At 41.1% G+C, this 21172-nt stretch overlaps 2 protein-coding genes across 7 annotated transcripts; one reads left to right on the plus strand and one right to left on the minus strand.

Moving 5' to 3' along the window:
• Nucleotides 1–320: 320 nt before the first annotated feature.
• gpsm2 (G protein signaling modulator 2) lies at nt 321–10362 on the minus strand. Of its 2 annotated transcripts, XM_010738295.3 has the most exons (16): nt 10123–10362; nt 9201–9239; nt 6813–7184; nt 4290–4511; nt 4071–4206; nt 3826–3965; nt 3599–3722; nt 3373–3488; nt 2839–2994; nt 2637–2745; nt 2396–2525; nt 2231–2307; nt 1947–2135; nt 1700–1859; nt 1423–1616; nt 321–1278 (listed from the first exon to the last, which is right to left on the minus strand). In XM_010738295.3, exons 3-16 carry the CDS (start codon nt 6890–6892, stop codon nt 1096–1098), a joined length of 2016 nt encoding a protein of 671 aa, XP_010736597.1. In that variant the 5' UTR covers nt 6893–7184; nt 9201–9239; nt 10123–10362; the 3' UTR covers nt 321–1095. The 2 variants fall into 2 exon arrangements, with proteins under 2 accessions (XP_010736597.1, XP_010736596.1); XM_010738294.3 differs by lacking the exon at nt 6813–7184 and having other exon boundaries at nt 322–1278; nt 10123–10361.
• Nucleotides 10363–10457: 95 nt separating this feature from the next.
• Nucleotides 10458–20782, plus strand: aknad1 (AKNA domain containing 1). 5 transcript variants are annotated; one of them, XM_027285614.1, is made up of 22 exons: nt 10458–10968; nt 11751–11966; nt 12504–13699; nt 13814–13888; nt 13973–14096; nt 14493–14641; nt 14717–14776; nt 14914–15047; nt 15141–15333; nt 16989–17110; nt 17432–17581; nt 17878–18040; nt 18120–18211; nt 18306–18511; nt 18609–18714; nt 18817–18999; nt 19165–19271; nt 19405–19527; nt 19644–19748; nt 19858–19972; nt 20112–20274; nt 20394–20505. In XM_027285614.1, the coding sequence occupies exons 2-22, from the start codon at nt 11762–11764 to the stop codon at nt 20409–20411; spliced, it is 3789 nt and encodes a 1262-aa protein (XP_027141415.1). In that variant the 5' UTR covers nt 10458–10968; nt 11751–11761; the 3' UTR covers nt 20412–20505. The 5 variants fall into 5 exon arrangements, with proteins under 5 accessions (XP_027141415.1, XP_027141414.1, XP_027141412.1 ...); XM_027285613.1 differs by having other exon boundaries at nt 10459–10968; nt 12507–13699; nt 20412–20782; XM_027285611.1 differs by having other exon boundaries at nt 10460–10968; nt 20412–20782.
• Nucleotides 20783–21172: the final 390 nt, after the last annotated feature.

Here is a 21172-nt window from a genome sequence, read left to right on the forward strand (position 1 = left end):
AAACCTTCTTAAATATATTACTTACAGCTGCCCTGAAGTGTTTAGCTATTAGATGGCCCCGCTTCTTACAATAAATGGATCGAGGAGGTCTGGGACCTCTATCAGATGGAGCACATTACATATTTATTAAGGTTCCAAAAATCCATCTTTACAAAGAGGTGGAGTTCTGTCATGGCTTTATTAATACAATGAGACTGGTTAGACTCCCCTTTTTTTTTTTTTTACTCCTTTTTTAGTACATACTTCACATTTCTATGTGATAGACTACTTGTACAAATGTCTGAATATGTACATTTCATTTAGTGTGGATATTTATTTTGTGGCTTTAGTTTGTCTTAGTTGCTTTTAACTTAACTATAATGTATACAATCGTAAAATGCATACGCTACAATGTTGTTGAAAACGAATAAAAAAAGTTTAAAAAATGCCAGAACAAGGTGGATACGTGAATGAGGGTTTATTTCTCTGACCTCATTGAAACATTTAATACAAAAGAGTATAAGGGCTGTACACGGGTTAAATTCATTCTTTTATCACTTTGCTTAAAATATAATTTCCTTTGTCAGACATAAGTAACTCTTAAACCAAAGAAAAACATCACGTATTAGCTAAACGCATGGAAAGAGTGCTGTACCTGTCCCTCCGCACTGACTCAGACGCCACTGTGAGTGTAACCTCATCACTTCATAGTGGCAGGACGTTAGTTAACAGAATCATAACAATCATACAAAAAAAAAGCACAATAAATATTAACAGTTGTGTATTGAAAAATACACATAAGGTGAAATGAAATTTGACAGAATCGCGACAAACAAGGATTAACAAAACAACACTTTTGTCCCTGAAACTACTGAGTTTGTTGGTGTTGTGCAAGTTAAGCAAAACAAGTCCTTGTTAATTCTTTTCCGTGCTGTGAACTACATACAATGCTGACAGTGCTTTGTTTCGTCCAGGAGGACAACTGTAAAGAGACCCAAGGCTTTCTTCTGAGTGACCGCACACTGGTCGGTCATGGAACTGTCCACACCTTCATGAGATGATTTGAAAGAGAAAAGGAAAAAAAAAAAAAAAAAGGATGTCCCTTTAGTGCTTAGTTTAGTTGGAGTCAGGGCTGGGCCTGGCTGTAGTGTTTGTTGCAGAAGGCAGGGTGACGCGTTGCTCGTCCATTCGTTTGGCCTGAGAGCGCATGATGAGGCTGAAGAAGTCCTCGTCTGGTACAGTTGGCCCTCTGACCGGGGGAGGGGGAGGAGCACAGCGCTGGTCATCCAAACGGGATCCCTTGTAGGGACAAAAGGAAGGAGGAGTGCGTCAGTTTGAGATCTGGTTATGGATAGCAAAACTATATTCAATGTATTACATGCTTGTTGTGCAGGAAATGTATTTTTCTTCAAGCACTGTGTATCTCTGTCGAGTATCAAGCACCTGACACTTGACGAGCATATCGAAGAAGTCGTCGTCAGGCTCGGCACTGTCAGCGTTGGCCATCAGGTGGCTGAGCACGGCCTGGTTGCTGTTTTGATTGAGCCTGAGGCCGGGCAGGCTTCCTCCTCCTGCTGTTGGCAGCTCCTCTAAACGCCGGCCTTGGGCAACCGAGACGTTGGCGGACTCTGATACAGCTACAAAAAGAAACAATGAAGACGATGAGAAGCTCTGTGTCAGTGTGAAAGGAAAGTTGTGCTTTTGGAATCGTGGGACTTACATTTCCTGATGGTTCTAGGAGGTGATCCTGGACCGCCGTTTAACGATAACCTGCTGCCCTTATCCTGTATGGAGCAGCGCTGGTCATCCATACGGTTGCTCTGGAAACGGCTCAGCAGGTCAAAGAAGCCTTCATCTCCAAGCATGTCAGGACTGAGTCGCTAAAAAAAGTACAAGTACAACATGAAAAAACATGATAGCTGTAGGAGACTAAATGGGGTGTGTGGTTATCAGCTGATACTGTGTACCTTCTGTGGACCCTGTGTGGGCGTCTGGCTGGTGTCCAGGGTGTTGCTGGTGTCCTGGAGGACTTTACTGGAGCCACCAGCCTTGTATTTTTTCCCACGCAGGCGGCTGACAAAGAACAGCTTGGAGGAGGCTTTAGCCAGCGAGGGTTTGGACTGTTTGGTCAGGAGATCACTGTTCCATTTCTGAGCCTTCAATACACGGGAATATACGGTAAGAACAAACACAATACAACTATCTGTGCTCCAAACTTGAAAAAAAGATGTAACAGAAAAGAAGTTCTTACATTTATCTTGTCAGGAGTGAGTTTCATTAGCTCCAGGTTCTCCATGCTGTGTCTTCTGCTCATCCTGGGCCTCGCTCCTAAAAACACAAACAATAATCACACCTGTTATACACTGCTACTACGCTGTTAAAACAAGGCATATAACTTGTAACTTGACCAACGTACCATGCAGGTTGTAGTCAACCTCTTTATTCTCAGACAGAGTGGAGTTATTCGTGCTATAACTCAGACCCAGAACCATCTGGAGATCAGACACGTTCATACGAGCTGTCAGCTCTCCACTTCGGTCTCCAGTCTGGAAAAACAAAATAAAAACACACACGTACACAAAAGGAAGGTCAATGTTTTAAACTAACTTTTGAAGTAAGAATGCTACAAAAGGTCAATTTACGCCACTTTTATTTACCTCTTTGCAGATCTCCAGGTGTTTCTCAGCAAAGTGCATGGCTTGGTCATGGTTCCCCAGTGCAGTGTGAGCATTCCCAAGACTCCAGCATGCACGACCCTCCCCGATCCTGCATCAAAAACACATGTACATGTATAGGCTCCTACTTAAATATATTTTGCATGAATTCTTCTCTCTGTAGTGAATGAGTGTGTGTGTGTACCTGTCATTGAGATCCTGGGCTATGATGAGGTGTTTGAGGTGGTAGTCTATGGCTCTCTCATAATCCTGGAGAAGTGTGTAGGTGTTGCCCAGACTGTAGCAGGCCTGGGCCTCCACAGCTCGATCCTTCAACTGTCTCGCCAGCTGCAACGTCTTCCTGACAAACACACACAGACAGACATGCTGGTTCAAAATACTGCGGAGAGGCTTTACTTTCGCAGAAGAAGCACATTCTAGGAACAAGTCGTTTTTTAAAAGCTCAAAGAAACACTACAGCATAATTTATGTTTAATGTCACTTTTAAGTGTTTTTTCAACAGGGATGTTATGTCACACCACATTCAACATTTAGATCTTGGTGGCAGTATGTACAGAGCTCAGTTAACCTCTACCCTGCTGGTTCTAGCAAGACTGCCATGGTTTCAATTATGAATTAGCATGGAAATGCAACAAAATTACACAACTTCATGTGTGCTTTGATGAGTGAAACCAGTAACAAACACTGGAAAAAATTTAAAAAGATTAATGTGGCTTACTTGTAATGCTCAGCTGCCACTTCAAATTCCCCCAAAAAGATATAAGCATTCCCCAGGTTGCAGTAAGCCCGTCTCTCTGCCGAGCGGTCGCCAAATTCCTTAGCTATGAGCAAGCGCTGCAGAAAGAGAGACACAGAAACATTTTATCACATTTATAATGTTTATAAAGTGTTTAATCTTTGCAAATGTGCTTTGATGATGAAAATGGTTTAGGGTTAGACCACACCTGCTCGTGAGAAGATACAGCTTTGCGAAAGTTGCCCAACAAGTAGTGTGTGTTGCCGAGGTTGCCGTAGGTTCGACCCTGAGCTGCTCGGTCCCCAAGTTCCTTGACTATCGCCAAGTTTGCCCTGAAAATACACACACACAGTCAAATGGAATATGACTGGACAATAGCAGAAGGGCGCATGTGATTAAACTGTCACACATATTCCATGCTGTACAGTCACTTACTCATAATACTCAGCTGCTTTCCTCAGTGCCATCATGACCTCCTCTGGGAAATCTCCAGGCTCAGCTCCACTCCAGCAGATACTTTTGCCTTTGGCATGGTACACGTTCCCAAAGTTGTACAAAGCTCGCGCCTGACCGACCTAACACAAATCCAGGAAAAACATGTCAGGTCTGAAGGTTGAGATCTTCTGAATACAGTATATATATCGCTGTAAACAATGTTCTTGAATATCTTGCAGCCTCACCTTGTCATTAATGTCTCTTGCTATGTCCAAGTGCCTCTGACAGCAAACCACAGCCTCGTCAAACCTCCCCAGCACCTTTAGCGTGTTGCCAAGGTTTCCACTGGCTTTGGCTTCCCCGAGCAGGTCACCAATTGTCCTACGTAACACACATTATGTTAGTAATAATAAATGTAGTAATAATGTATCATCAGCATTGTGGTGTTCTTGTGCAGGTCCAACCTGGTCAAGGTGAGGTCATGCCGGTGGAACTCCAGAGCCTTAGCGTAGTCATGCAGGTGGAAGTAGGCATTGCCCAGCTGGCTGTAGATGGCACTGAGCACCTGCAGGTCCTCTGTGCCCACCTGAATGGCAGCTTCAAAGAAGGAGACGCCTGCTCTGTAGTCGCCCACTTTACAGAGCCGCTCGCCCTCCAACGCCAGCTCCAGGCAGGACACCTCCATCCTGCCGCAGACAGAAGCAAAGTCAGTCCGTCAGGTGTTTAAAAAAGGATCTGGTCTGCTGTCTGAACTGGCTGAGCCTCATTTAAAAAAAAATCTTAGTGAGCAGCAGAGAATTCAAACACAACAATTAAGGACCAATAATGAAAAAGTTGCAGAAAAGTAGATCTTCTCTGGCTGAAGCCTACAGCCAACTGACCCGACTCCACTCACAACCAGGGAACAAAACCTCTTTCTAAGGCTTTCAACAGGGAATGTTGTTTAGCTACTTCCTTCCACTTACAGAGAACAATGGCACAAACTAGGGTTTGTTTGTTATGGTTGATCTCACATCCTTTTGACACGCCTCAGAAGTTAAACGGGTTCATTTTTACAGTCATATAAATCATAACCCTGTTTACTAGCACTGTTTTAGAAATACTTCTGCATGTTTTAGCCGTATTACTCTTCATCTGTTTTAATCATACCACAGGTTTTGCTCATTCCTTTTATGCAGGCATCGGTTCCCACCAGATTACCCACCGTAACCCCAAATGAACTTGCAGAAATGTTGTTTTCTGTCAGGAACAATTGCTGTAGGGACCCTTTTTTCTTTTGTTGATGTGTTCACATGTTGAACAATTGAGACTGAGAATTGAGAATGAAACAGTTTCAATGAAAGAAACAACCAAATTAACAATATATGACTTGGGAAAGCTCCACTTTCTTTTCTAACAATAAAGTAAATGACCAAGACCTACTAAAATAAAAAGGATGTAGAAAATGGCTTTGTCTATTAAATATGAAGTCCAAAACGACTGAATAACCAAGACACATGGAGTTACAAATGAGGTCAGACTCGGGCATTTCAGAGGCAGATGAAAGGAGCGTCAAACAATGGCTGGTGTTTTATTCACGCACTTCTGTTTTTTCAGGAAACTGTATTGTTGTGAAGAGATCAGTCTTCACAGTGTGTTTATCTTGAGCTTTCCTGCTGTAACCACCCAAGGTTTTGTCTAGAAGCTCTCAAAAACTGACCCAGACCACTAATAGATAATGGTCCACATGAAGTAATAGCTTACATAGACTATGGCGTGCTATTAAAATGACAAAACAAAACCAAAGTAGCTTGTTTCTTCATTCGACCAGGCTATAATTTGTGAACAAAGGCAAACATGATGTTCTGAATGGATGATAAAGCTCATGTAATCAGCAGTCTTGGGTCTTAAGTTAGAATTGCCTACTTTCTGTTTACTACCACGTTAACAACATACTTTCCCAACACCGCAGCTGAGGCAAATACTAGCCTACTCTCATTTTTTAGGTTTCCACTAAAAAAGAAAGCAGCTGCTTCTCTGAAGCATGATGAGAGCAACTCAACCCAATTTAGTAGTTTGAACTCAAACAAGGTGATCAACCACTAAAAAAAAGGATATCAATATATCAAAACAATTGCTCATCTGACATCATAGAGGTATTTTAGTACCACACTTTCAAGGAGACACGTGCAATGTTTTCACAGTATTAACTTCCAATGCATGGCAGCAAAGAAACAGCCCATTCAGCATTTTCTAAGATAATCTGCTTGTCTTTCTTTCAAGCTCTCTCTTCTGACCTGGTCACCTGAGATTACGGCTGTAGAGTGTGCACCCGAGAGATTACAGCACTGGCAAGTGCTAAGTAGCTTTATTAAATGTGTCGGACACAAGCGAACTCTGTAGTGTAGTCTAATGGAATCAAGTCACTGATGATAAACATTCAGACACAGTAGTATCCGTTGAAAAATATCCTAAAGCCAATGCCTACTCCAAATAAGTAGAACACACGTGTGGCGAAAAACAAAGCAAGCGGTGATAAATTTTTCAAGGCTTGTTAAATATTAAGGCAAACCGGAGCAGGTCTTTCTGTGTTTGGCAAGTTGCACCTGCTTTACCTGGGTATGTTTGGACAGCTGGCTGATACCTTTTGAGGAAACTCACCTGCCTTTAGCCAACAAACTCATAGAAAGCTCTGTGAAAAGGGCACCCCACTCGATAATGTATCTTAGGCTTCAATTTTTTATTCCATACTTGACATAATACTACCACTTCTTTAACAAGGGAACACCAAATAAATAATAGCTTATTTGTCATCTGACACTGACACATCTTACATCACAAGCATTAAAATAACAACAAAAACAAAACAAATTCTCTTAACCTACAGTCAATAATTTAATTTACAGTCTCCTCTAAAACTAATGAGGGGAAGCAATTTATTAAAAAGGAAAAAAACAAAGGAAGACAGCCATCTACTCTACAACCACTGAGAGAGGGTAGATTCCTACCTGTAGCGGACATGAAAGGACTGCTCCTCAGCTTGCATGCTAACCACTGAGCCATTGGTATCCATTGATGTGCATAACATGAGGGAAAATCCCAGTCTGGATCCCGAAAAAAAAGGTTGGGTTTAAAAACAAGAGCCAACAAGAAAGGGGAAAAAATCTTTGGTCAAAGGGAGATGGATGCGAGGAGGTAAACCAAGCAAAAAGTCAGCCAATGTGGTCAAGTCTGCTACTGTCCCTCTGCTGAATGTTGACAGGGGAAGGTGACCCCATGAGTGTTAAACAGAGCTGCAGAGTCCTGAGCGTCAGTCCACACGGCTGCTTTCGTGCACTGTGTGTTTTGCGTCACTGCACCTCAATCTCGTCAGCTGCCCTCTGTGAAGAGAACACAAGATGCTGTATGTGAAGCCTCGTTCTGGCCGCATGGTGCCATGGCAACACCAACCAAACAGCAGCGTGCACAAGTGTGGCACAGGCAGGAAGTGAGAGAGAGCAGGGTGGGAATGAATGGATTGGAGGGTCAACACAAGCAAGTTGTCAATCTAAGACGGTGATTCAATTCTTCCAAGCTTGGAGGTGTGAGCGGGTGCTCTAAAGTTGCTACAAGATGGGCAAGCAATGAACGCCACAGAATGTAACATATGGAAGCAGGAATGGCAGGAAAACATCAACTCCAGAGGGTGTGAATGCAAGTCAGAAGAAGTCACTGAAAAGAAAGAGCGACCAGCAACCTGCTGCATGATTTGTCAAGACAAAAAGTCACTGAATTAAAACCCAAACTCTGCCAAAAAAAAGAAGAGATGAACTTGTGTGTGAAAGCTCCACCAGAGGAAAAGACAGCGATAAGCAGGCTACATGGATAAGATAGACTGCACCAAGTAAAGACCAGAGCCAACCGTTACCTCATTTCTCCATGAGGTAATGCTAGCCACACCCATTTGTCCCCCAAGTTTTACCCATTAGCCCCTCCTCCCACACACACACACAGACATACAAAATGCAAACTGGGGCAGACCAGTTATTTGCAAACTGGGTTAATTCTTTACACTATATAACAGCCAAAAAGAGCCAAAAGAGGCCACAGTCATGGTGAACAATGGGTGAATGTATTTTTAGAGACAGTTAAAACACATGGAACTGGCACATATATTGTATTGTGTTTTATTAATTGGGGACCACTGTGCTATCTAAATATGTTCAGCCCTACTTTACATATAGGCCACTCAATGGTTTGCTAAATTGGTTTCCCATTTTCCATTAAAAAATTCATATTATTAACTAAATCTAAATGTCAGACTATAAGAAACACTTCTGGTGTTTAAACTTAATTATGTGGCTGTGTAACCCCCAAATTATGACTTTTATTATCTTAAAAGCCAAAAAATTGTCAGATATATACTGTATTCATTACTTTTCATCCGCACTAGACTAGTATTAGATCAGCACTGAGCTCAAACTGCAAGAACAACACAAATATTAAAAACAGATGACAACCTAAACAGAAACAAAAAATGAAAAAAAAAAAAAAAAAAACTGCTTTGACAACATGTAAGGAATCAATCATGCCTTGTTGATGTCAGAATCTGTTATTCAAATAAGATTAAATCTGGTAAATTCTCTTAATGAAGTTAAGTTCAGTACAGTTCAGCGTCTGCTATATAATACACAGATATGGAAGACAGAAAAAGTGTAATTGCTGAAATAACACATTTCTTAAGAAGAAGCTTGTATCTTACCATAATCCATGCATTAACTTAAAAATACAGGAAATTTATACTCCATATATAAGTTGAATATCAACAGCCTGTTTGCAAAGAAAAAAATAAAATGTAAGAGAATTAAATCATCTTTGTCCAGCTGGTTCTTCTCGCTGCTAAGTTAATATCAATGGTCAGAACAGAAACTAAATCCTAGGGCTTTAGCAGTCTGTGCAGTACATGTTCCTGCACATTATAATCACTGATTGATGTGTGCCAGTGTTCGTGCAGACTTTTCCACTCCCATATGCCAACTGGGTGTGTTTGAGAGAATGCCTCTCTGTTCAAGAAGCCATAGTGAGCATGAACAAGTGTGTAAGAGGAAGAAGTGATTCATAACTTAAAAGGCACATCAAAGGACACATGAGGTTGTTTTTTTTTAATGACAGCTTCATGGGGGAAAAAAATTGCTGACTCCTTGAGTCACAAACAGAATATGATTTCATCTTGAACACACAGCAGATGTGATCTATGTTCTTTGTGCTTACAGGCCCATTGATGCACTAAAATAGCCGCTGCCACTGTGGGCAGAATCTAAATATGGAAACATCAGTCAGCATTACACTATGAGTCAGCAAAACTCTGCACCAAAACAAAAGAAAGAAACAAATAGATTAAGTAGTGGGGTACTGACCGGTAACTCCTTCTCACAGGAACAGGAAATCTGGAAAGCCTGCAAGGAAAAGTGTTGTGATCATGAATAAATTTACATCTAAATAAACCGACTGGTGTCGCAGTAGTTACTTATGAACATTTGTATATTTTGACTTATATGATGAGGACACTATGATACAGATTTGATATAAGACTTGCAGATTTAGCACTATTTGATATATAGCTGCCGATTTAATACCTTAAACTAGGTGTGCACTGACTATGAGAAACATTTTTCAGTATAAAACAATACAGTTCAATAGCACATCAAACTACAGCCTTCAAAATGGTCATACGTTTAAATCAACATCTCTCTTTCAAACATTTCTTTGCAAGGCTGTAGTTTTGGCTAAATGTAGCTCATTTACTGGAAACCAGAGGTTTGGGTAATGTGAGTGTGCTGCCTGGGTCAATGTTGAGTGCACATTTAAGTATGTATGTGTGTACATATGACTGTATTACTAAACAGGCACATAAATTAAATAATACTCTTAATGAAAGTAGCTATTTCTATGTAGAATAAATAGGTAAACAATTGCTCCAGTCATGTATAATATTTTAACTTTATCTAGTATGACATGCTACAACATATGCTGCGATTCTTCTAGACATTTTACATGGTGGTAACCAAACAGTGACTGATCCAATACTAAATTAACATCCCTGTCAGTATCAGCTCCATTCACACAGATTTTAAGCGTTTTAACTTTTCCATGAGGATGCTTTAAAGTTGTTATTGCAAGCACTAGGTACTAGAGTACTCTGTCATGATCAGACACCGACTCAAAGCCACAAACCTCGGGCAGTAAAGTCATCTCTCTCTCTCTCTCTCTCTCTCTTTCTCTGGCACCATCACATCCAGCTACAGGTTAGCCAGTTAGCATGTTAGCTTCCAAACTTACGTTAGACGATCCAGCTCGAACAATGGTGACTTTTCCCCGTCTTTATTTTCTCACAAAAATAAAAAACATTAGGTCCGTTTAAAAAAAATAAATAAATAAAACGCACTGTAGTACTCTATGGACAAACTGTACTACATCCAGCCTTACACAACATTACCCTTTAACTTTTATAAAACTTGGATTTAACTTCGAGGAGAAAAGACTGAAATCCTCACCACTGTACTAACGTTATGTGTTTTCGCCAAGCAGCCAATCAGAGGACCGCATTCAAAGTTAGCCACGCCCCCGGCGAACAGTCATTGGACCAATAGATTTGAATAGAAAAGATGACGTATGCTCATTATTGCGCTGTCAGTGCCTGACAAACAGACTGTCATGCGTGAGATTTTAGCACTATTTCTCTCATAAAGTAAGCACAAAAGACCACTTAGCCGCCGTGTATCATTAAAGGGAAGTGTTCTCTTACTCAGACCTCTTAAACGACAAAGCATATTTCTTAAAATACGCAATTACAGCTGTTGTTCAAAACTGCTAGCCCATTACACAATATTTAATATGTTTAGACTTCTTCTTTAGTCTTTGGAGGTCTCACCGCCGTTACCTAGCAACCAGACTCCTGTACCTGTACAGCTGCCAGTCCGGCTCCAGACGCTCAGCGCTGCCGTGTAGGCTACATTATTAATGATGCCACCGAAACTAAACCTGTCCGAGGAACCATATGTCAAGAAAGAAAGAGACAGAAATGCCGTAGCTGGTTACAAGATGATGTCAGGAGCAAGAGCATGGCTGTGGATCGGATCAACTTAAAACTGATGTCGCGCTGCTGCTGAAGGACAGAAAAAATAAGTAAGTTTACCCTAACATCACAACATGAGGCTGAACATTGTGTGTAGTGTAGCAGTGAAATTGAAAGTGCTTGTTTGTTTGATTGTTTGAGCGTGTAGCAGCCTGTGATACCGTCTTGTGAAGCCAGAGCTTTCACACATGTCCTCATTTAATCAAATGGTGTGCTTATGCATAATTCTTTTAAACTTCACTTGAGTATTTCCATTTTCTGCCACTTTATACTTAAAATCAGAAGCACATATTGTACTTTTTTTTTTACTTTATTGCAATTTTTTGACAGATTTAGCTACTATACTTACAGATTATTAATATACACATTATGATTATAAATGCAAAACATATAAGCTTGTAAAATATGATGCATTTTTATTGATCAAACGACCTTACTACTACTAATAGAATATTAATAGCTCCCTTGATTATCTACACCATTAAAGTGCTGCTAACATGTTATTGAATGCATAATGACATAACTTTTAACAGGGGCCATTATGGTGCAGAATAGCTTTTAATACATGCCGACAACACCTTTTACTTACCTGTCATGTAACATACAGGGCCTTTCTTATAATCATCATTCACACAAACTCATACACACGCATGTCACGCAAACTTCTGCCCACACAATGCAATGATTGTTAAATAATAGACAGCTTAGCACGTTTTGATCCGATGTTGTCAGCTCACAGGTCGTGTTGCTAAGTGATGAACAGGTGCTCCATCCTCCTTTCTTACCCCCCGTCTTGGTTCAGGTGAAGAGAGGTTCACATTTTCTGTTACAGTCATAGTGTCCATGGAGGGAGAACCAGGGGAGTCGGATGAGGATGTTCAGGGAGAGGAAAGGTCCACCGTGCTCTGGGAGAAGTGCTTTCAGCAGAGCATCTTTGTTGACCTAAGTGAGGATGAAAGTCTCCACTTGAGTGACTTGGAGAATTCTTTAGCTTTACATCTATCCCAGGCAGAGTCTGCTGCCTCTGAGGCCAGCATCCATCTCAGTGGTAAGTGCTTGAGTCACCAACGTTTATTTTTGCCTATTGACTTTTTTATCGGATGGTAAAGCAGCTTGTTGTTTCTGCATCACATCACATCAGTACTAATCACTCTGAATATTTCTAGGAGGAAGGAGTTTTTGTTGCTCTCAGTGTTAATGATAGAATTAAACAAACAGTGAAAACCAAGGACAACAAATATGAGTAAAAAATAAACATAGAATTATTATATATACACATACAACTAGGTGAATATATACATATCTATATGTACAGATTTTAAGGATGATTGTAGGCTTGGACATGAAGTTTAATTTAAATTCTTTATGAGCTTATATTCTTTTTTTGTTGACATGTAATGTTACAGAAACAAAGATAGCAAACCGGTAAAGTGATACATGTAATGGTGACATTGTTGGCATATTAGGCTAGTTAGAGTTGTTATCATAAATGGTGTGCAGTCTTCAAAAAAAAAAAGTAAAAGCAAAGACTGAGGCTTAAGTCTATGCAACCCTCTAATTTGGTATTTATGTTGTTGGTAATCAGCAGGGAGCGCAGAGCTGTCAGGCTTGGATGTCACCTCCTCAGAGTCCAGCAGTGTCAGCAGTCAGAGTGAGCGGGTGGTACAGAGCAAGAGCAGCATATTACATGTGTCTGCCCAAAGACCAAACACCATGCAAGATGAGCCGCCTTTAAACCAGGCGTATGAGGACCCGGGTCAGAACACTAGTGACGAGGATCATGATGAACTACCTTATGATGGTGACCTTGCAAGCCCCTACTTCAACCAGACAGCTAACACTGAAAGCTCTGATGGAAGAGAAACTGTTCATGCAAGTCCTGATGTTCCTGATTTGCCTCAGTGTAATATAAAAGAAAGAGACGATATTGTTGAACACTTAGTTTCTGTTGAGTGTAATGCAGCTAAGAAGGCAGCAGCTTTGTCGCAAGAGGATACCAACACTAAACATGACAACTTTTTTGATGCTCCCAAGCCAAGTGATTTTGCCCCATCATGCCCCTGTCCTGCAGACATTAACCAGTTGTTGGTGCGACACTTCTCCCAGGAGGAGTTGCAGCGGTCAGGTAGGCTGATTGAGGCAGAGACCCTGCCGGAGGTGTCCCTGCTGGAGAGCATGGATGACACTGTTATAAGCTGGGCTCCCACACTTAACCGCACCACACTTAAAAGCAACCACTCAGAGAGATCTGCATGTAATTCAGAGATTAACCAGAGTCTCTGCTCTAATAAAAAGAGTAATACTGCATCCAAAAATTCAACTTTAGAGGAAGAAGCAGAAAGGAAAATTGATCATGTCACCTCTGTTGCTACTGAAAGCATCACATCCAGCTCTGCAAGTACAGACTCTAAACAAAGCAGTGGGGATATCAGTGCCGTGGATGTGGTGAAGCAGGAGAAGGCCGAAGAGGATGATCAGGTTCAGAGAGTCCCACTTGTGCGCACAAGGTCCTTCAGCGAGATGAAGTATGGCCAAGGCCAAGTCCATTACCCACTTCCTGATTTTTCCAAGGTTGCTCCCAAGGTAAAAATCCCCAAAGCTCCAAGTGGACAAGGCAGACCTGTTCCACAGAACCCCAGCACCATGCACAGAGCTCAGTCCTCACCAGGGATGCTAGAGGTGATCAGCAGAGTCTTAGAGGATTCAGTCCAGCCCTCAGAGAAGCCCTATGTCTTCAAAGATGAGGAGAAGACTCCTCCAGCACTGGTGCATCACCTGCAGGTAAAAACCATCAGAATTTACTCATCACAGTGTATCTGTACCTAAGACGTAACAAATGTGAATGCTGTGCGTAGGACATGAGACTAACATTTGTTTCATTCCATATTTCTTTAGGCTGAATATGATAAATTACTAACCAAATATGCTGAGGCAGAGAATCTCATAGATCAAATGAGACTGGGAACCAACGTAAGTAAAAAGTTGTTTTTGACTGAGCTGTGCTGGAAATCAATAATATTTTCAAGCTACAAATGTATTGGTCTTTTTTCACAGACTCAGCCCTCCTCAGATCTGATGTTATATTTAGAGTGTGATGATAATCATCATCCTCAGGGAAACTTACCTGTCATTGAGGGAAGCCATCTTGGATCCTTGACTCCTCACCTTCCCTCATCAGGTACGTCTCTGTGTCTGACATCTGATATTATGACAGATCAGCGCTTTGCTTCACGACCTGCAACGTACGTAGTGAAGTGCACCTGGTTTCCATAGAGACAAATGGTGTCAGATGACATTATTCTAGTTACACAAACATCTTTTCTTTGCTTTTGAAGCACTTTAATTAAGTGGAAAACAATGGCTGGAAACTTGAGAACAGGACAAAAATTTTATATTTGATTTCTATCATAAGATTATCAGTAACTGTATCCATCATCTGCAATTTTAATTGTTCACAAATTCATAAATTCTTTGCATATATACTTTGCATATATTAGGTGTTTTTTTTGGTCAGGTACAGTAATAAAGTAAAGACAAAAAAGTTGTTTCAGTCCAGTCTTGTTTTGTTTTTTAGAAAACTTTGGTGACAAAGAAGAAACAACCCCCCAGAGCAACATTAAAGAGGTGCACACAGCTTCCTCTGGCCAGGCTGAAGAAGGTCCCAGTGATGGAGAAAGAATGACTGCTGAGCTGAGAGACATCATCAGCCAGTTCATGCAGAAGGTAAGTTTTATATTACTAAGCTAACATAAAATGAACAGACATCTGAAACAGTTTATGAAACCTTCTTCTATTCAGGTGGAAGACTTTAAATTGAGTGTAAGCATCATGTCAGTGAGCACAGCAGAACAGCAAATAGTAAGTATTGTTTACGAATGTCTCTTTATGTAATGCACAGAACATCTTGATTGTATGTTTCTGTGATGCATTATTAGCAGCGTAGCTCCCATTTTTACTTATGCATGTGCATAAATTTAAACCTTGTCCATTCTCAGATGCTGAGGAGCATTATGGAGGCTCAGGACCAGCTGGAAAGAAAATACATCAGTAAGAAGGAAGAGCACAGAGCTCTGGAGATGCAAAAATACATAGGCCTGTCCAGGAACACTGGCACCTTTGACCCAAACAGGTTAAAGAGACTCCACTATTGCACCTGTGTGTGAATGTGTATTATGTTAATGTAGCCACTCATGTATGTGTGTGTGTGTTTAAATATGTGCAGGCTGGTGGAGGGAGACATATTCAGGATAGGGATGCATCTTGAGGACATAAAGGAGATGATAGACAAAAATGTGTGTGAGCAGATTTCTCCACCTCACTCATCCTCTACTCCCACATCCATGAAAGAGATGCTGCATGCGAAGCCCAGTCCTCTCTGCATGCACACACCCTCACCTCCACCATCCCTGCATGAGGTAACAACTGATGCACCCATATTAGAATATGAAGCTATCAATACATTGCTATTTTAATACTGTATGAAGTGAATAACATAAGTAAGCATGACCACTTTAACAATGTATAAAGTCAAACGTGGATCAAACACAAACAAACGGCTGTCCCGGCTTGCTGAGTGTTCACTGTGGTGCCATTTGTATTGATAAAAGAATATTTTTTATTATTTTATTTTTATTTTTCATATATTTTCTATTCAACAAAAATGAAAGCCAAAAGAGTAATAAAATAAAGGGGATCAATGCTCAGTTGGAAGGTCTTGCTTTATCTTCCTGGACCTTCAGTGGTCTCATGTTTGTCCATGTATGTCTCATGTTTGACATACCATCTCCTTCTTGAGCATTTGAATGAGCCACAGTATGTCGTGGCAGAGAACTTTCTGGCTTCCTTTTTAGCTGAATAGTCGTCAGTAAGCCTTTTTGACTGCCAGTACTTGGCAAAGAGCTTCCAGTCCCTGTCTGTCCTGTACTAGTCCCACAGGTTGTTTTGCTTATGGAGCAGCTCCACAATTTCCTGCTGGAGACCACCCTTTTCCTTTCTCTCTGCCATGTGCCTGCTGGTCACATTCTCACTTCTCTGTTGTGTTGTGCTGTGTTGTTAACTCCTTTTTCTTCATTTCCAGCTCCACAGCAACCATCTGTTATTCAGCCGAATGTTTGACATCCAGGTTTTGACCAGGTGCCTCCACAGCTGAAGGAAGAGACCACCTTCACACTGGTCGTCTTGTCTGCACTTTCTTGATTCAGTCTCATTTTCTTCTTCCTCTCCGTTGTGAGTTAGTTTTTGAAGTGCGGTTTAAATCTTGCGGCTTCACTGGAAATGCTTGTCTCTGTTAATACCCTGATGAAAGCTACAGTATGTCTCTAGCTTTGGTTTTCCTTCGTAGAACTGCTTACACTGAACTACTGACAGACTGTATATGTGGTCCTGTAGAATGACCAAAGTCAGTCATGTAAAAAAAAAGAAAAGAAACATATGTGGTACTGTGCAGTGATCACCATCATCATAGTATCTTTACGTGTGTAAAGGAGCTATTTTATGGTTGAAATACTGAATGTACACTTCATTTGCTTTTTGTGGTCACTTCATAATCATCATCATCTCTTCATAAACATACTGCCATGCATACACAATACCTGACAGGTATAATGCCCCTGTGTGTTGATGTAAGAAAAAACTATTCAAAAAAACAGCACATACTGACAATTTTCTGCATTTATATTGTTTTGTGTTCTGACTTTTTATTGTGTTTAATAACTTACTGTATGCGTATATATTTAATTTAATCGCAGAATTTCCTATTTCCAACAAGTTTAGCTGTGCTGTTCTCTGTGTGTAGTAAGCAAATGTTAGCATGTTAATACCTGAACTAAGCATGTGAACATGGTAAATCTTACACCTGTTCAACATCAGCATGTTACTTTGTTATTGTCAGAATGTCTGCGTCCAACATCTCTTATGTTCCTTTTGTTTACTTCAGTCTTCAGTCTTAATTTGTAGCATTCGTACCCTGCACCTCACCTTGTGATGAATTCCCTCCTGGAGTAAATGATTAGTAGGTGGGTGTGTAAGATTACACTACCCACAAATTATCTAACTGGGTCTCATGTTTCAGGGACTAAGTGCAGGTTTTTCCATTGTGGGTTATAAAAATGAAATATGGAGAGAAGAAGAAAAAGAAGAGGAAGAGGTGGAGGCCAGTGAGGTCCATGGAGACGATGGATTACAGCATTCAAGGTACTATATTTCTCCTTTTATTGTGTGATGTAGTAAAACAGGTAATCTAATCTTTAATTCTATACAGAAAAATGAAAGTAGTTATCTAGTCTAGGACACATAAATCATAATAATACACATAATACCACTGTTGTTCGCTGTCACTATTGTGTCTACCTATTGATACTTTGAGTGGTGCTTGCATCTACGTTTCTGCTCAAACAATAGACACGTTCTCCTCCTTCCCATGGAGCAGATCGTGTTTCAGGTGCGGCGTTCGTGTTAGGTTCCACCGAGTGTTTGAGTCTCTGTGTGCAGGTTTATTTCTCTGTCCTATTTCAGCAGATCACAGGATGTCCCTTCCATCCAGAGAGCTGAGGCTGAAGAGGAGAGGAGCTCTGTCTTGTCAGAGGTGATAGATCACAGTAACATCTTAGCGTACTTGAGTGGAGCCAGCTCATCTTCAAGACAGAGGCAGCAGACACCCGACAGGTCAGTGTTGTGACATTTAAGTCTATATAGAAGAGCTATGTGTGACTATGTGTTGTGGTTTCTCTGTACTGGTTTGCTTCAATAATGCATGGCTCATACAAGTAATTCATCTTGTATTGTGAGATACTTTTGCACACTGTATTGTATTGTCTACACAGAAATAGAAAGCATGCACTGCAGCAAAAGGAGTTAGCTTTAAAATGCAATGCTTGTCATGCCATTCAGTTCAAATACTACTGTGAATACCCTCATGTCCACTCCACAGACTCTAAATATCTCACTTATTGTTGTCGCTGCAGTTGTAGCACCCCGGATAGTGTCCTGAACCCAGTGGCTGAATGTGATCTGGGTGATTGTGTGAGTCTGGCTGTGGAGGTCTCCTCTTCGTCTGATGCACCCAGAGACTCAGACACCCACAGCCTCTCAGAGCCTCCTCTCAACACCTCTTCTGTATCACAGGTCAGTCACAGTTGGCCTGTTTGCTGCTTAAGTTACAGTGGTGTGTAGGCTGATGTGTGTGTTTTTTTCTGGGTTACAGAGGATTGTGAGCCCAGAGACAGACAGTGGATTTGGGAGCTCTTACTTGAATCAATCATCTTCTGGATCATTCCAACCAAATCTTACAGAAAGGTACAAGTCTATGCAAACAGCAATAATAAAAATCGTCCATAGACACTCTCTACATATAAAAATGAATCAACTTGCGATCGTTTCCTATCCACAGTTTGCAGTCACAGAATGATGCTTTAAGTAGCTCAGACAGTGAGGGCTCCTGCTCCAACCTACAGACAGCTATACATCCAGCTAACCCCACCAGCCAGCGTTGGTCCAGTTCCCACCCATCTGTCCAAATACAGTCCAGTGGTGCAGCAGCGGCAGTGGAGCGGTGGGTGGAGAGCACCACTAAAGAGCCTTCAGTCAAACTGCAGGGTGAATAAATCCCTCTTCATAAAGAAGTTCTCTTTTTATTTAATCTTATCTGGTCAACACTGAAGTAATGTATGCTTCTCCATCACTGACCATACAGGATCTGAACACAGCCCACCTCCCCGGCTCCATATGTCTGAACCCTTGCTCAGCACCACCATGGATACAGACGAGAGAGGCAGCCCATACTCATGCTCTTGTAATAGGTCAGTGTATGCTAAGGAGCAAACAGTGTTGGTGGATGACATCTTAGACAGCTTTTTGTTTCAGTGACTATCATCTGAATATCTGTATCTGTGTGTGTTTAGTGAGGCTATCCTTGTGCTGCAGTCAGAGGTCTCCAGGCTGAAAAAGGACCTGGAGGAAGGCTTGGTTCAGCTGCCTCACCTTGCACAAAAGATGGACTATCTCACCTCCAAATACAGACAGGATCGTCAGGAGCGCAGATCTAAAACTAGACCACGAAGCTACCACAGGCCAGCCTGTAACAGGTGGGGGAGCTGATGTTGCTGGCTAGTTTAAGTGGAGTAATCAAGGATAATGGCCATTCATAATATCATAAAATTCTTGATTGAGAAAAATAGATACATATCATGTTCTGACCATTTCTCCATTATAAAAGTCATTCTTATGACTCCTTTTAATCTAACCTCTAGTGTGTTGAAGCCATCAAATAGCAGACAGAGTGTGAGCAATCTCAACTCCAGTCAGGTGAGGGTAGAGGATTGGATCTCTTCAGATATGGACCCCAGCAAGAGCAAAGGTAATCCACCACCATCACAACACACTAATAAACCAATTTCAGCAGACTACTCCATGTCTAAAAGCTTGTCTCTACACCTCTATCTATATATATTTCTGTATATCTTTCCTGCATTGTCTGCTCTGCTCTTTAGGTACAGACAGTGGTGACACAGCTGGCTCTGACATCATGTTGCAGTTCCATAATTCACCTGTAGGGAGCAGGAAAGCACCCGAGTTTCAGCACAAACTTCACGGGGCACAGCAATCCAGCAGAGGTCAGAGCCACATATGTTTTTCCCAGTACAGTACATACCCTAGTTCTTTCTGAATTTATTTTTATACGAGAATATTGCATCCAAAATGAAACAACATGTGTGTTACACTCTATCAGGGTCAGAGGGAGACGTCTCAGGGAAAACCACTGGTCTGCCCAGCTCTGTTTTGAATAGAGCGAAAGAGGAGGCTTCTGACAGCCGTGACAAGCAGAGATCACAAAGTAAGTCGTTCATCATACCTAAACTAAGAGAGTAACTAAACCAGGGCTGTACATATGTGCAGTGTTGTGTTTTATTAGTGCACATACTGTATTGGTTCTCATGTTTCAGAAGCCATCGTGGAGAGTTTTTACTCCAAGGAGAGATGGTCTCTTTTTTCCTCTCCATCTCTTCAGAAGCCCCTCCTTCAGGTCAGCTATGCCTCCTCCAGCAGCCTGCCTGCAAGGTAAACACGTGGCTCATGCATAACACAAAAACACCACTGCTGTTAATCAGTGATTAACATCTCTCAGATTCTCAGATTATTCAGTTCTGTTAAAGTGGAATCATTTTTCATCTTTCCCACTATCTGTCTTTAAATCCAGCTATAAAGTGAGGGAGCCGCCGCTGCAGTACCATCACAGAAAGCGATCCACCCAGTCAGATACAGCACTCCTGCCCAGCAATGTATACTTTCAGGGGACACTGTCCCCAATATCAGTGCCCTCAAAGACTGGCAGAAAGACAGGCAGACACAAGGGCAGCAAGGTGAGATGTTTCCACATGTATCTCTGCTGACTATTCTGACATTTTAGAGATTCTCCCTGTATAGAAGAACATTTATGTTAAGAAAGAACCAACAATTTATCGCTGCCATGGTTGGAAAGTTTGCTACTGTTCTATAGGAGGAAGAAATGAACAGGACTCTAGACCAGGCTATTGAGGTGGCCCGCAGCATGAAGAGGACCACAGACCGGATGGCCAAAAGACTGTCAGATGACCTGGCAAAGGCTCAGCTCCCTAGGAAACTGCACAGCATGCAGCCACTAGGAGGCAGGAAACACCATCCATTATAACGAACAGGGTATACAGATCAGTTTACCATAGACATCAATCAACTAGCCACTATGATACCTGATGCTGATGAAGGACATATCTTTGTTGGACAGTCAGGGAGTTATGTAAGGACTTGTTTGTGTTAAGTTTTGTAAATGAGATTCATAATCCAGAGAAAAGTCTGAAATCACACTGTGGAAATAAAAAAAGGATTTTATAACTTTATTTGTATATTTTTAAGTTGTTTGAATATTTTTAAAGAAATTTGATATTTTTATTGGACAGCATTTAATTTATGTCTTTACAATTTGGGAACTTCATTGATTTAACTCTCAGCAGTGTGTAAAATATAACCAAAATACTTCATATTCAGTACAGAGAGCAAAATTTTTTTTATAAAAGGCCAATATTAGATCAGTACTGTCTAAAAACATTTTTGTTATTCTCATTTATTTTATCTGTAAAGCATTACTGAAAACTTAAACAATATGATCCAGCTGTACCCTTCAGTTAGGTGACAAAATCAGCCATGCAGTACAATGTCACTCAACAAATAAATGAATAAATAAACATAAACTCTTAAAAAATGATTTTCATATTGTTTTTGTTC

The sequence above is a fragment of the Larimichthys crocea genome, chromosome XII (assembly GCF_000972845.2).
Source record: "Larimichthys crocea isolate SSNF chromosome XII, L_crocea_2.0, whole genome shotgun sequence".
Lineage (NCBI taxonomy): Eukaryota > Metazoa > Chordata > Actinopteri > Sciaenidae > Larimichthys > Larimichthys crocea.